The 16,199-nt window shown below is 39.6% G+C and overlaps 1 protein-coding gene across 1 annotated transcript in view; it reads left to right on the forward strand.

Annotated features, from left to right (window-relative positions):
- The window catches only part of LOC144956486 (isocitrate dehydrogenase [NADP], mitochondrial-like), a 36,536-nt gene that overhangs the window by 1,881 nt on the left and 18,456 nt on the right, over positions 1-16,199 (forward strand). The window contains exons 2-3 of the mRNA XM_078887021.1: positions 6,859-6,953; positions 7,835-8,000. Coding sequence (XP_078743147.1) covers positions 6,859-6,953; positions 7,835-8,000 — 261 coding nt within the window. The remainder of the gene's footprint in view (positions 1-6,858; positions 6,954-7,834; positions 8,001-16,199) is intronic.

Genomic DNA, 16,199 nt, shown 5'->3' on the forward strand with positions numbered 1-16,199 from the left:
GCAATCTAACAAAAATAGTACAAATGTAAATCAAAATCATAACCTAAAGATATCTTAAGCTAAATTATAAATAACCAAGAACAAACAGGCAGAAGATTTACAGAAATAAAATATCCCCTGTCAAAAATACAATCACAAACCAAAGAAGCAGGATAGGCTAGTAAAGAGAAGAAGAAACGACATCACTATCGGATCGTACACCCATGCGAACATCATAGGTATATGATTAAAGGGTGATGCTCCCATCCAACCACCCGCAACTTACCCTTTACGTAGGATGATTCCATGCTTCGAAAGATCCCAAGTGTCATAGTTTTGACACCTGTCAGTCATAGTGAAAGTATGGTATGACTCGGGATTGGTAGTCCATCACCAAAATTCTATTAAGAATCCAATGTGGCAACCTGGCTGCTAGTCAAGTCATCTGTAAAATTACTCCGCTCGGAAGGGACCACTTTTTTATTGAAGTACCCAGGTGTTGTCATCTATTTCTTGAATTATCCATACTAGGGTACACAGGCTTGTTTGTTAAGATTCCTTCTTTTAACAGTGGGCAGTAACTCGTTTTCAGTCTCAAATTTGAAGTAAAGTATTCCATTTTTGTTATTGGCAGTCGTGATTTGGGTTCCGCCAATAATAATAATGAAATAATGTTGAGATGCCTGATGTTAATGATACCCTGTTGAACCCCTGTTTCAATTTACTCTTCTTACTAATTTATTGTGAGTGGAATAACCGATGATCTGTCGGGTTAAAGGGTTAGATGTAAATAACTGTTCGTGGAGTGACTAGACCAAGATTGGTAGCGCTCAAATTATTAATACATGTTGTCATATAATTCCTATACCTGAAAAATGTAAGCATTCGTGATAATAATTAGATATACCAAATTAGTGTATGGAAGATGTTATTGTTATTGTCCCGTACGAAAGCGAAACTAAGATCCGTTCCCGGTTTCCAAAAATAGACAGCCTATGTAAAAGTCAAAGAATAAAGTATCATTGTGAAATCGAACTACATCTTGTTCAAATTTGTTAATCATGTAAAATAAAGAACATGACATGGTGTCAGGCAAGTTTATAAGTACATTTACACTGTTATTTATTGATATTGCGTTGGAAAATCGCTGAAAATCGAATCTCGATCTGAACAGAAAATCAAGTCTCAGTCAGTACAGAAACTCAAGGTTATCGTAACAGTCAGGTCAGAAAATCAAGTTCAATCATCCGAAGCACAATGGATGCACTTAAACCGCCATCCATGGATTTTGAAAGCGGCAATATCGCAGAAAACTGGCGATCTTGGAGCCAACATATGAAACTCCTTCTAACGGGTCCGTTAGCCGAAAAGAAAGATGAGCAAAAATCGAGCTACTTTCTACTTTACATTGGACAAGCAGGACGTGATATTTATAATACCTGGTCATTGGCAACAGACACTCCAGTACAGACGCTGTTTGACAAATTCAGTGAATACTGCCAACCTAAAAAGAACACAATCATGGCCAGATATCGTTTCAATTCCCGCCTCCAAAAAGAGAATGAGACAGTAGACCAGTTTGTCACTGAATTACGACTGATCGCAAAGGAATGTGATTATGGCGAAATAAAAAACTCCTTCATCCGAGATAGAATCATATTCGGGATGAAAAACGACAAAATACGTGAACGGTTGCTCCAAGATGAGGACATTCAACTGGACAAAGCGTTAGACATAGCACGATCAATTGAGACAACAGGTCATCAGTTATCTAGCATTCAAAACGCGCCGCAAGTCAATCATGTTGATATAAATACCTTCAGAAAAGACTCAGGACACCGTCCTGTCGGACACCGAAAAGGTACCAAAGCACCCACTCACCAAACCCAAACTTCTCTCACTGCCTCAACTGTGGTGGCACGGCTCACGATCCGACGAAATGCCCTGCTCGAAACAAAACATGCAACTACTGCAAAAAACCGAACCATTTTGCCAAAGTCTGCAGGAAGCTAAAATACAACCAAACAAAATCAAAATCTGTACACGAAGTTCGTGAGCAGTCCGATTCTGGTGAAGAAGTAATGTTCGATTACATCGAATTCCAGACAATAGACTCAACTAAAAAGAAGAGGGATGAAGCATTCGCATATATACAAATCGACTTGCCACAATACAAGACAACAAAAACTACACTCAAAGTCAAGGTAGACACAGGCGCTCAAGGAAATGCACTGCCCTTGAGACTTTTCAAACAAATGTTCCCCGACGACATCGACAAAGATGGGAAACCAACCTCACTCACTCCATCTCACAAAATATTGACTGGCTATGGTGGCCATAAGATCAGACAGTTTGGAACATGCCAAATTGAATGTCAGTACAACAAAATAAAGCATTCAGCAACATTCTATGTCACAGAAGATGAAGGAGCAGCAATAATGGGGTTACCATCAGCAGAGAAATTGAATCTTGTTACTCTAAACTGCCAGATACAGGAAAATAAAACTGACTCCAAAGAAAATCTGATCCAGAACTTTCCAGAAACTTTCAGATGGTATTGGCAAATTCGAGGGGAAATATAAGATACACGTCGATCCAAATGTCCCTCCGGTGATACATGCTCAAAGAAAAATACCCATCACGCTAAAAGACAAAATAAAGAAGGAATTGGACGAAATGTGCGAAAATGAAATAATTACCAAAGTACGTGAAGGTGAACCAACAAAATGGGTCAACAGTCTTGTATACCGGGAGAAAAGCAACGGCAGGTTGAGATTATGCCTGGACCCAAAGGACCTCAATAAAGCAATAAGAAGAGAACACTATGTCACCCCAACACTCGAAGAGATCCTACCGAAACTGTCCGGGGCAAAATATTTCTCGATTCTCGACGCAAAATGCGGATATTGGAATATTGAACTCGAAGAAGAATCCAGCTACCTCACCACCTTTAACACTCCTTTCGGCAGATATCGTTTCTTAAGATGTCCTTTGGTTTAAAGATGAGTCAGGATATCTTCCAAATGAAAATCGACTAGACGTTCGAAGGCTGCCCCGGAGTCGTCGGAATTTCAGATGACATCGTTGTTTGCGGGAAGACAGAAACAGAACATGATGACAACCTGAAGAGAATGATAAACAAATGCCAAGAAACCGGTCTCAAACTGAACCCCGAAAAATGCAAAATCAAACAGAAAGAGATTAAATTCTACGGAATAATATGCACCGAAGACGGTGTAAAACCAGATCCAGACAAGGTGTCAGCACTGCAAAACATGGCACCTCCGACAAACACTCAGGAGCTGCAATCATTCCTTGGACTCACAACATACATGAGTACCTTCATTAAAGGAGCTAGTGACCTCACCGCACCCCTCAGGGATCTTATAAAAAAGGGGCGCAATTTTGATTGGAATGCCAGCCACGATGACACTTTCAGGAAAATCAAAGAAGCAATCTCAAGTCACACAACACTGGCATATTTCGACAGTAAAAAGCCGATAACATTACAGGTCGACAGCTCACTGAAGGGACTGGGTGCCACACTCCTACAAGATGGCCAGCCAGTCGCCTTCGCCAGCAAAGCATTAACAGACGAAGAGACAAGGTACGCGAATATAGAGAGAGAGCTACTCGCAGTTGTCTACGGGTGTGAACGGTTTCACACGTACGTATATGGACAACAATTTACTGTTGAAACTGACCATAAGCCACTCACAACGATCCAATTAAAGCACCTGAAAGCAGCACCCCCTAGACTACAACGCATGCTGTTAAGGATACAGCCATATGATCTTAACCTCATCTACATCCCCGGGAAAGACATGCAAATTGCAGATGCTTTATCCAGGCTGTCACCAGAGAAAAATGATCAAATTAAAGACATGGATGTAAAAATCCACGAAGTAATGCCTCAATTCAGCAAAAACATCTTGCAGAGAATCCGGGAGGAGACCGCCAAGGACCATGAGCTGAATGCGCTCAAGGAGATCGTCTTCACGGGATGGCCTGAGAAAATACATGAGACCTCCGTTCTCACGAAACCTTACTGGAATTACCGCGACGAGATCGGTCTGGAAGAGGGGATCCTCATGAAAAATCGCAGAGTAATCATACCCACATCCATGAAAAAAGAGATACTCCAGAAACTGCATGAACCACATCTCGGAATTGAGAAGACAAAACTGCGCGCCCGGGACTCAGTCTACTGGAGAAACATCAACCGAGATATCGAAGAGATCACCAAGGCATGCAACACCTGCCAATCCCTCCAACCAGCCCAACAAAAAGAACCCTGGTACAGACTGAAATACCCCAGGGCCATGGCACACCATAGGAACAGACTTATTCTACCTGAAAGGGGAAGAATACTTACTGGTGTCTGACTACTTCTCCAAATTTCCCTTTGTTAGGAAAATACCCAGAGGCCAAAGCACGAGCCAAAAGGTGGCAACTCTCACAAAGCAGATAATTAGCGAACATGGAATACCAGCCGTCATCCGATCAGACAATGGCCCTCACTTCATCGGCAACGCATACAAAGACCTAATCAACAGCTACAACATCCGACACGAAGCAAGCTCCCCACACTACCCACAAAGTAATGGGTTCATCGAGAGTCAAGTAAAGATTGTAAAAAGAACTTTACTGAAAGCTATGGAATCAAACTCAGACCCATATCTGTCAATGATTGCACTACGCAATACCCCTATCGATAATAACACCCCATCGCCCGCACAAACTCTACTCAATCGAACCCTGAGTGATGGTCTTCCACGACGACCAACAAAACCAAACAACTTCAATTCCACAACCAAAGCACTGGAACGAAGGCAACAACAACAAGCTCACTACTACAATAGAGCTGCACGCCCATTAACAGCTCTCGACAACGAACAACCGATTGTTTACCAAGACCAATCCACAAAGAGATGGATACCGGGGAAGATAGTACACAAACATAAACACCCCAGATCATACATTGTCCAATCAAACACTGGGCAAAATATTCGTCGAAACAGAAACCAGCTTAGAGACGTTCCATTCTTCAACAAGCCAAAAACGAATGGTAACAATATGCCTCTCAACGACCCACAAGACAAACTACATGAGAAACCTCCAAATGCGATGGTCGAGCCCCCATGCTCACCTTCGCGAGAACAGCCAGTGCACGAACGCACGCCTGTTCGTGGAGACAACGTGTCTCCACAGGAACACCCCATTAAACCACATCCATACACTACTAGAAGTGGACGTACTGTTATAAAACCTTCAAAATACACATCATAGGCATGGCCATTGTTAAGGAAAATGAAATAAAATCGACGTCCACACCCAATTTGCAAAAAAAAACAAAAAAAAAAACACACTAGGTCCATTAGACACTAGTTAAAGCTGCTAGAGCTATGCATATGTGCAGTAGCTGTACATATTTCATAGATTGTGGTTAGTTAGACAACAAACACAAACCTTTTCGAATGGATTACTACCAGTTACCAGAAACATTTTTGATTACCGGACTACCAACCAGAAACAATATATGGATTATATACCTAATTTACTGTCGAGAATAATTAAATAGAATAGAGATAAGTCATTAATATTGTTAGCCATACTAAGTCAAATAATTATTTTATTTTTTTTTCATTATCGAGAATGAAAATATGGATCAGTATGTGTGCACAGTTATAACTGTATGTTGTTGTTAAGAGCAGCTTAGATTAATGCCTACTTTGAGTTATAGTAAATGTAAATCTTTATCTTAAAGAAGAGGGATGTCATATAATTCCTATACCTGAAAAATGTAAGCATTCACGATAATAATTAGATATACCAAATTAGTGTATGGAAGATGTTATTGTTATTGTCCCGTACGAAAGCGAAACTAAGATCCGTTCCCGGTTTCCAAAAATAGACAGCCTATGTAAAAGTCAAAGAATAAAGTATCATTGTGAAATCGAACTACATCTTGTTCAAATTTGTTAATCATGTAAAATAAAGAACATGACACATGTTAGTACTAGATAATGCTCTACTACTGATAGCGCGACACATAACATAACACTAGATATTGTCAAATAAGGAACTGCTCTCATAAAGTTGCTGTGCAAAACAGTGTAGGGTCTTGATACTTAATAGCTACTATAGTGGCATGTTCAGAAATGGTCCTGACAGTGCATTATCCTCATCTGACTCCACATCGGCAACAATGGTGTCTTCTGAAACTTAGCTATTGTCGAATGGTATCTGTATCGGGGATGAGTAGCAGTAATAGTGGCATTAACCTTGCCAATAGTATTGGAACCATGAAGCTCAGCCTTGGTACTGCATTTGAGAAAGATGCGGGGTTCTTTTTTTTTGGGGGGGGGGGGGGGTCTGTCTCATTTACTGACATATTCCCAGTTCCAGACCGGCAGCTTGTGTGGACAGACAGTCTCGTACGTAATTGGCCATGTGGGAAGCATTTCTCATTAGTCTATTTGTTGAAAGCCAAGTAATATCGATATACATAATTCCCATTACCAGTATTGCTGCCGAGAAATGCAGGCACAGCTTTCGACTAGACTTGACAGCTGTTTTGAAACTTAAAAATAATATTCCCTCTATTTATCCCCAAAGGAAAATTTGTCTTTATGGTACGAAGCAAAGGCCATACTGCTGAGCCATGCTGCCCCTTAAAAGTAATGTTTTGATCGATGGCGATTCAAGTGATGTCATTTACTTACTAATTTTATGTGGAGAAAAAACACAACAGGACATTGATGTTATGTCTATATAAATCCACTCTGTACTCTGTATGTGTGAGTGTATAGTTGCACTCAAAATAATTAGAATTGAGATGTGTTTCACCTTTGAATGTCGTTGTTTATTTTTATCCAGATTCCAGCGGCAAGAGGATTAAGGTAGCCAATCCCGTGGTTGAGCTTGATGGGGATGAGATGACCCGCATTATTTGGGAGAAAATCAAGGAAAGGGTGAGTGAAGAGTATGATTGTATACTGAAGGGTAGTAGTAGTAGTTATTAATCTGAAATAAGCAGCATGATGGTTAGGGCTTTTGTTGTATAATGTGAATTGATGGTGTGCCCGTAACTAAGCATTAACAGGGTGTCCCGGAAAGTTGGGAATTGATTGGAAATAATGGGGTTAAGTGTGAAATTTATGGGGGTCTCTTTAGATCCAGGGTGACTAAAAATAAAAGCAAAAGAGAATGGGGTGGGAGATGGTTACCGTGCCACAATACATTGTTGACCTTGGCCAGGGCATTATTGGCTCTCAGGACACAATTCCTACTAAAGTAGTTGTAACCAGAGGACTCCCTTTTTATTTTTTGTTTATATGTTTTTTGTTCTCGCAATGTTTCTTTTAGCCCTCTCAAAGGCCCTGCATTTCAAGTTCAATTTTACTCCGACCTGCTTGACAAGATGTCAGGGGTGATTTTTGTGGTTTAAATTGGGCAGAATCGTTTACTGATATTTATTAATAGTGTAATCAATGGAAATGCTGATGGTGTTGTCTGGAGAATAATGTATGCTAATTGGATTCAATACTCTGATGCCACGGCGAGCAACATGGTTCTAAACAAAGAATTTTAAGTACTTTTTATTCTTCATGTTGGCTAGAACTTATCATATGCCATGTGATCAGAATGTATAAAAGTTAAAACATGATCTTATTTATAATGTTTTTCTCCTCTCGATACTCTGAGAAATATTTCATTAGGGCGTCCGCCATTGTTCCGCTAGTTTAGAGCCAGTTACTAAGTTACTTTGCATCATTATGAGGGAAGTGATGTCATGACTGTTGAAGCCAATTGAATATTGTCATTATTTACTTTACTGTTCTTTCTATTTCAGTTGATTTTCCCCTATGTTGATGTGGACTGCAAGTACTATGACTTGGGACTCCCCTATCGTGATCAGACCAACGATCAGGTGACCATTGACTCTGCTGAGGCCATCAAGAAATACAACGTGGGCATCAAGTGCGCCACAATTACTCCTGATGAGGAGCGTGTTGAGGGTGAGTATCTGGATGTTATTTGCTTGTTTTTATCTTATTACCTTGCGGCTATATGGTTTTGTGGTTTGACTTGCTTTCGGATCTAAAGGTCCTAGGTTCGAGCCTTGGAGATGGCTTTTTACTCACATTCTCTCACCGTACTCAGGTGTAAAATGAGTGCCTGGTCGTTAAACAGCATTGTCTCTGTCTGGGAAAAATTGTAATATCGCCTAACGGGCATCATGTCTCTTCTACATGTTACTGTTCGTTAGGGACCCTTTGTAAAGCGCTTTGAGCACTTTAAGTGGATCTTGCGTTATATAAAAAGCTCAACCTTAAGTTTTTACTTTCTTTCTGTCCTATTCTTCTTTTTTTTCTCACATGAGCTGTTTAATTTTGTTTTTATTTTTGTTTTGCATTATATTCTGAAGAATGTATGAGGATTTTACAATAGTTTATTTTTATTTTTTTTTACTCTGATCTCTCTGTTATGGGTTCTTGTATTGCTGTGGCTTTGTGGTCTAGTGGTTTGACACTCGCCTTTGGATCGGAAGGTCTTGTGTTCGAGTCCTGCTCTGATGGGCACATAGTCCTTGGAAAAGGCTTTTTATTCACATTCTCTCACCATATTCAGGTTTATATATTTAGTACCTGGCCTGAATAGCATTGTCTCTGCTAGAAAAAGTTGTACCATTGCTTAATAGGTGTCATATGTCGTTCTGCACGTGTTAATAATGCTGTCAGCTAAGGACCCCATTTTAAAGCACCTTTGAGTATGTTTAGTTGATATTGTGCTGTATAAATGAATGTTCTATTCTTTTGGGGGGTTTTTTGTTGTTTTTTTTTTTTTTATTCCACTGCATCACAATTTGTTTTAATTAGGCTGGTGGGTGGGTCTTTGAAAAATTACAGGATTACTGTTTTTGTACTGGTCCTGACCATTTGCGATGAACTTTGGTCGTACTTTCATCCATGGATATGCTTCCATAGCCTGCTCTTCCAGGCATGTGTCAATAGGTTTTGAGATTGCTCTAGCATTTCAGTGATGGTATTCTGGCTCACTCATCAAGATGTTAAAAATCTTAGCATGTCAGTTTCTCTCTGGTCAGAATTTCCTTCGTGGTTACAAAGGCAGACCCTCTCATGTTCACGATGGGATTGGTTTGAGTGACTAAGGCTAGAGTTGCATCAATATTACTTCTGTGGTGGTGAAAGGGTAAGAATGGCCTCATTGTTGAATGAAATATCATGAGGATATTAATCTCATTGAGTTACAGTCAAAGCCCATAGGCTGTCAAATGGCATGAACATTTGATCTCATAATGGGCATATACACAATTATATAGCATATTTATATAACATGATATATGAACATTTGTATTGCGCATTTCTATAAAACCCCAATGCTCGATGTGCTTCACAGCGCTCCCATTATTCTCCTATGGGTCATATGAAAGCAGATTTATGCTTCATTTACATCGGGTCACCTTTTGGGTATCCTTTTTGCAATGGCCCTCTTACATAGTCATAGTCACTTCCTGCTTGTTGTCATGCTCTCATTCACAACTGAGCAGGATGGGTAATACGGATGGATAGTTCCAGAATCTGTTCCTTTTCCAGCGTGTTAGCTTTAATTTCACCTCTGGCAAAAGTGATCACCTTACGTAGTTGTCTCTTGAATGGTTGGGAAATTTGGTCATTGTTTCTTCCTCCCTTTGTGTGAATCCGTACTGGTTATACCGCCATGTAGCTCAGTCACAAAACGTTTTTTGTCATATGGCTTTTATTTTTTTAGTTATTTTTTTTTTTCGCATAAGTTAGGATGATTCTACTCAAAACTTTCAAAGAACTTTTGAGATGTTCTGTGTTTCAGTCGTTTAGACAGGTCGATGGTCTTCTTATGCGATCGTTATTAGATTTCGCACCAAAACAAACAAATAAAAAAAAAATAATTTTTAATTTTTAAATACCGTACAATTTTGGTCAGTAATGAAAACGATTTTTTATCAATGAACCGTTGAATAGGTGTGTGTGAGTGTGACTTGTTGCATTAGTCTACGAGCAGTGCTTAGCATGCTTAATTATGATTATTCAAGAATGCCCCCGAGCCGTTGTGTGTCCCCTGTTTGACCTTGTTGAACACAGGCTAGAATCGTCCACCGAGCCATGGCAGAGTGGTTGTGACGTAAACGCCTTAGTAAGCAATTTATTATTTCTTGTATCAATAAGACAACAAAACCCTTGCTGATCGATGGATTGATTGGTGAAAATTGAACGGGTGTGTTGGTGGTGGTGGTGTGTAGATCCATTCTCTCTCTCTCTCTCTCTCTCTCTCTCTCTCTCTCTCTCTCTCTCTCTCTCTCTCTCTCTCTCTCTCTCTCTCTCTCTCTCTCTCTCTCTCTCTCTCTCTCTCTCTCTCTCTCACACACACACACACACACACTTTTTTTCCCTTCAGTTTTTGTGACTTTGTTTTTCTATAATCTGATGACACAGAGAGAGAGAGAGAGAGAGAGAGAGAGAGCGACAGACAGGGAATATAGAAAAATAAAAATACATTGTGTATATCGTGATTGATTGATTTTTTTTTTATTTCTGGTGTGATGGCAATTTTTTTTTTTTTGGTATACAACAGACATTGCATCACGGGAGCGAAGTTATTTCAGGGTTTTAATTCACAACGTATCGGGTGATGGGGGGATTTTTTAAGATAATTGTTTCACTTTTGACGGATTGATGCATAATCCCAACGGTATTGCCGTTTTGTGGTTGGCTGAATATGGGTTCGGGACCGAACCGTTCCGTCTTATTTTTATTTTCCTATATTTCCTTTCTGTTTTCATGTCCGTTCTCTCTCTCTCTCTCTCTCTCTCTCTCTCTCTCTCTCTCTCTCTCTCTCTCTCTCTCTCTCTCTCTCTCTCTCTCTCTCTCTCTCTCTCTCTGTGTCTGTCTATCTATCTGTCTCTATCACGTGCATCATTGTTATTATTGTAGTAGTTTTTAGTTTACGGTGCTTATATCGTCAATGTTAAACAACGCTATTATTTCGATATCCGCGTCTCTGACCCCTGGTTCTTTAGCGTCTATCTGTCAAGATGTAAACGGATGACGACAACAATATAGGATTCTGTAGTTGCTCAGTACTTTGCGGTTGCTTCTCGTCCTGTCTTAAAGGGTTGTAAGTGATTGCCACTGCCCATATGACTATTTATTTAAGGATTAACTACGGTGCCGTTTTCCTTTTGGCTCTGAATGGATATTTATAAAAGATACATTTATCTGTGTCGGAGATATTGATATACATTTGTCTTCTATATATAATATACATAATATAATTCCCTTTATTCATCCCCATGGGGACATTTGTCTTTAGGGTATATTCCAAGGGAAGACTGGAATAACCCAGGCGTCAGCCGCAGTGTAGCGTCGCCAACTGAGCTAGGGCGAAGTGACTTGCTCAAGGCCACACAACACAGCGGCGGGTGATCGAACTCAATACCTTGCGGGTACGAAGCAAAGACAGTACCGCTGAGCCACGCTGCCCCATTCTTGTTTTGAACGTTTTCGTTATAACCTTTGGGTACATTGCATGCACACAGCACTCCAGATTATCTTCCACCGTTTGTTAGTTAATTTTTCTGCTAATTCGATTGTATTCAAGGTAGCTAATCTATAAGACTCGGCCAAGTGGTGTGATAAAATTCTGGCCCCTAATCCGCTCACAACCGCATTCTTTCTTACCGTATCTGAATCGCGATAAACACGGGATTGAATCAAATCAAACTGCTGGTTGGTAGAGTGCCAGAGGTTAAACGGGTCCTTTGTCATTGTCACGGGGACACATACATACACACTTGCTACACGACATAGAGATAATACGGAAGCAGGTCATAAACTGGATTATCCTAATAGGGAGGGGATTAGGCTTGTAATATGTTTCGTTCTCTCTCTCGTTCTCTCTCTCTCTCTCTCTCTCTCTCTCTCTCTCTCTCTCTCTCTCTCTCTCTCTCACACACACACACACACACACATACGCGGGTGGTTGGATGGGAGCATCACCCTTGAATCATATACCTATGATGTTCGCATGGGTGTACGATCCGATAGTGATGTCGTTTCTTCTTCTCTTTACTAGCCTATCCTGCTTCTTTGGTTTGTGATTGTATTTTTGACAGGGGATATTTTTTTTCTGTAAATCTTCTGCCTGTTTGTTCTTGGTTATTTATAATTTAGCTAATGATATCTTTAGGTTATGATTTTGATTTACATTTGTACTATTTTTGTTGGATTGCTTGTTTTTTTTTTGTTTCAGCGGTCTCTCATATAACCTCAATTGTGTTGGAAGAGACCTAAAGCAACAAACAAACAAAAAAACACACATACAGATCACTTGACAAGAGCTATCCAATTGTGTCAATGTCACCATCTTATACTTCATTGCTTATAACATTACGTGTCCTTGCATATTTTGTTATCATTTCCAATAACGATTGTCTCTCAAGCATGTATCAGATAGTTGGTTATCTTTCTCCTCATCGGTTGCCCACTTATACGACATTTCATATCTAACATATGCACTAGTTCTGTGTGACCCTGTCCCATCATAATATGCTGATGAAACACTTTTTGTTTTTAAATGACCATAAAAATTTTTATTCGAAAAATCGAGATTGAGATCGATGTGTACTTATTGGCAGGTCTAATAACCCGTAATGTAATGGGCTCGTTTGTTGTAATTGAAATACTATTAAATCAACGTAAAATAGTGTCCCTAACAACAATGCTAAATCCAGCCCGTCATTTCATTACGTTCGGGTATCAGACCTGCTAAGATGTGCACGTAGATTGAGATGAATCCCAAATTGTCGAAAAGTCTCAAACCTGAACGTCTTTCGCTATTTCTTTTTTTCTGTTACGTTGAGCCCGGCTTCGTCTTAATTCATCGTTTGAAGTTTTTAAAAAAATGTTTGGCTGATGTAGAAAATTAAGGAGTTTTGTCGTGTTACTATAGTTTAAATTAAGGATCGGGCACCGGTGTAAGATAAAGATCTGAACAAGTGTGTATGAAAGGTACCGATAAAGCAGGAAAGAAAAATACAAGAGAAGAAAAAAAACATCCCAAAAAATCAGTCGACCTCGACTGATTTTTTGGGATGGTTTTTTTTTTTTTTCTTTCTTGCTTTGTATGGCACCCTTCATATACACTTGTTCAGATCTTTATCTTACTATAGTTTAAGGTTAATGGTAGATACGCGCTATCTATCAAGTATATTGTGAAGCCTCTTTGACACATTTACGATTCATGAATGGGTGTCGTAATAGTAACATTATGCGTGGCCTTCGTAAAGTTATGGCCTGATACTGACCAAAAAATTACGTCAAAATGCCGGTCTTTTGCCACAAAAGAAAACAAATCGTGAATTGTATTCAATAGTTCAACCAATGAAATGACTTGTTTCCATGAGCTCTACTAACGACAACTCACTCGACGGTGGAAAAACCAAATAATGACGTCAAACTGCCAGTCCTTTTGGATTTCAGTATCAGGCTATAACATAACGATGGCTACGCATTATGACGCATAATATACATCGCATACTACTAGGACTTCATATAGACTATTATAGATGTCGCTGATCGCATAGTTTAGTAGTGTCTCGTGAATGGGAATGATTGTGCATGTCAGTCGTCACGAATGATGTTTTTTTTGGAGCAGATACGGGCCAAGAGCAGATAGCATAGATTAGATGGGAAGACTTCTAGTTGACCGGTTTTCGAACTTGATCAAGGCGAAAGGTCTGTCGTCAACCGTGGCCTTCGTAAACTTATAAATAGAATGAAGTTGACGTCAATCGGGTCTTTGTTATTGTTTTGTGTCATCCGCGTTTATGAGTAATGCTCACTAAACTGTATAAACCAGACTATAAACGTTTAAGGTTACACATAGTTTTGTGTATTGGTTCGTTACATTTCCGGATGGCAATGTTGTGAGCTTCTAAGCCAAGCGCATACTATCTATAACCTGACACGAGAACAACCCACGAGGAACAAAAAAAAAAAAGATGATTTTTCAGCGAGTGACAGGGACTGTGCTGTGTGATTTTGATATGTATCTCAGCGTCGGGGTCTGATGTGATCTGTATTATTCATAATAATTAGATAATTCATTGTCCCGTGATGTTAAGGAGACGAAAATGACAAGAGTAATGATTGTAAGTTAAGATATGGTCCTTTTAGCCCCCCCCCCCCCCCCCCCCCCCCCAAAAAAAAAAAAAGATAATAAATTGAATTTAAAAAGAAAGGATATAAATCCCAATGAATTTGACAGTGTTTATTTAGCGTTAGACGGACTGCCAGTTTTGCTCGTTACCCTTTTGATCGGACGCTCGTCTATCACTATGTACTTTTCCCTCCAGAGGTTATCCTATGGTTGTCCGTGGTTCTCGGTTTTGTCGGACAATAATTTTGAATACAGCTTTGTTTTGTTATTAGATGGGTATGCAATGGACATCGGTATTGTCTTAGCCTATGTTGGTATTTGGGCAGTATTTAAAGGAAAAGATGGGGATGAGTGTGGTAATGATGCAGTCAAGAGCTATACAGCCTCCTGTTGCTTTTAATTTATTATTATCTTAAGACTTCAATCTATTATAGAATGGACAATCCCCCGCCCCCTAAGGGGTGGCAAGCGTTTAGGCTAGGCTTCGCGTCTTTGTTCGCTACACATGATATAAGACCTTATAATCTCATTTTGTTTTGAGTACACATTGCTGAGGATAGTGGTCCGCTTTTATCTGATATATCTTGCCTACGTCCAGATGGCCCGAGATTGTGGGGGGGGGGGGGGGGGGGGGGGGGGGGGGGGGGGGGGGGGGGGGGGGCAGACACCCCAGCATACAAAGAATTTGTACTTACGACGGGATGTCGTGTGGAGCGATGGTCTATTCCAATGCCCTCTAGGTTGCTATGGTCTATTCACACGAGCATACTTGAAGCCGATTCATAATTTCTGTTACTGGGGCCTTTGTACTGAATTCATTTGCGATTTTCTTTGGTTCTCGGTTGGAAAAATGTGAGTGGGTACGGACAATGAGCGCTGTCTTCTTCTTTCTCTGTTTAATTTCTTATTGTATTTTTTTTCTTCGCTTTGCGTCCTTTACGTAACGTCAGTAACGTGTCAAAATTGTAGCAAGCGATGTGGTTCTATACGTGAACAGCAGTAGCTTTCGTTCATCACACTATCTACGTGGCGAGAAAGCCTTTGAATCTGCTCTTTCGTGACCAAGCAATGATACACCAGAATAATAACACATGTTCGCGTGGGCCAGCGCTTTTTTTTTCTTTTTTTTTTTTTTTCGAATCAACCTATAGATAGTATGCGCTTGGCTAAGAAGCTCATAACATTGCCATCCGGAAGTATAACGAACCAACACACAAAACTGTGTGTATCCATGAACGTTTACAGTCAGGTTAATACAATTCAGTGAGCATTACTCATAAACGCGGATGGCAAAAAACAATAACAAAGACCTGAGTGACGTCATCTTCGAACTATCTATATCTAGGTTTTTATGTGAATTTGATCCTCTTTATTTTTTTCATATATCGTTATCAGTTCGTCTTGTTCATTTTTTAATTTTTTTTTTTATCATTGTATCAGGTTTAGATTATTATTATAAGCTTATAATATCCCATTAAAAATGCTCGTTCGTTATTGTTGGCAACGTGTTGCCCATGGCAATTAATTCTACTACGTATGCATTGACGAAACGCTCTTTTTAAAAATTGTCTTGAAACACCACGTACTTTAAATGAAGGTCTGATAACCCGAATTGTCGTGGGCTGAATTGTTTTAAAAAATACTCTCAAACCAACGCAGCATAACGTTGTCCATTAAACAGATCTGCTAATTCAAGCCCATAATTTAATTGCGTTCCGCTGTCAGATTTGCAAATGTATTGACTAGAAATGCTTTTTACTTCAATTCGTATGAACCGATGAAAAAACCTGATGTGAGGGTATTTTATATTATTTCTAGATAGTATGCGCTTGGCTAAGAAGCTCGCAACATTGCCATCCGGAAGTAAAACGGACCAACACACAAAACTATGTTTTTTGTTTGTTTGATTGTTGTTGTTTTTTGTTTGGTTTTTTTTTATTTTTTTTTTTGCTTTTTGTTTTTTGTTTTTTTTTTATTTATTTTTTTTTTTTTTGGAAGGT

The sequence above is a fragment of the Berghia stephanieae genome, chromosome 11 (genome assembly GCF_034508935.2).
Source record: "Berghia stephanieae isolate SIO BIC M18660-M18661 chromosome 11, UCSD_Bste_1.3, whole genome shotgun sequence".
NCBI lineage: Eukaryota > Metazoa > Mollusca > Gastropoda > Nudibranchia > Aeolidiidae > Berghia > Berghia stephanieae.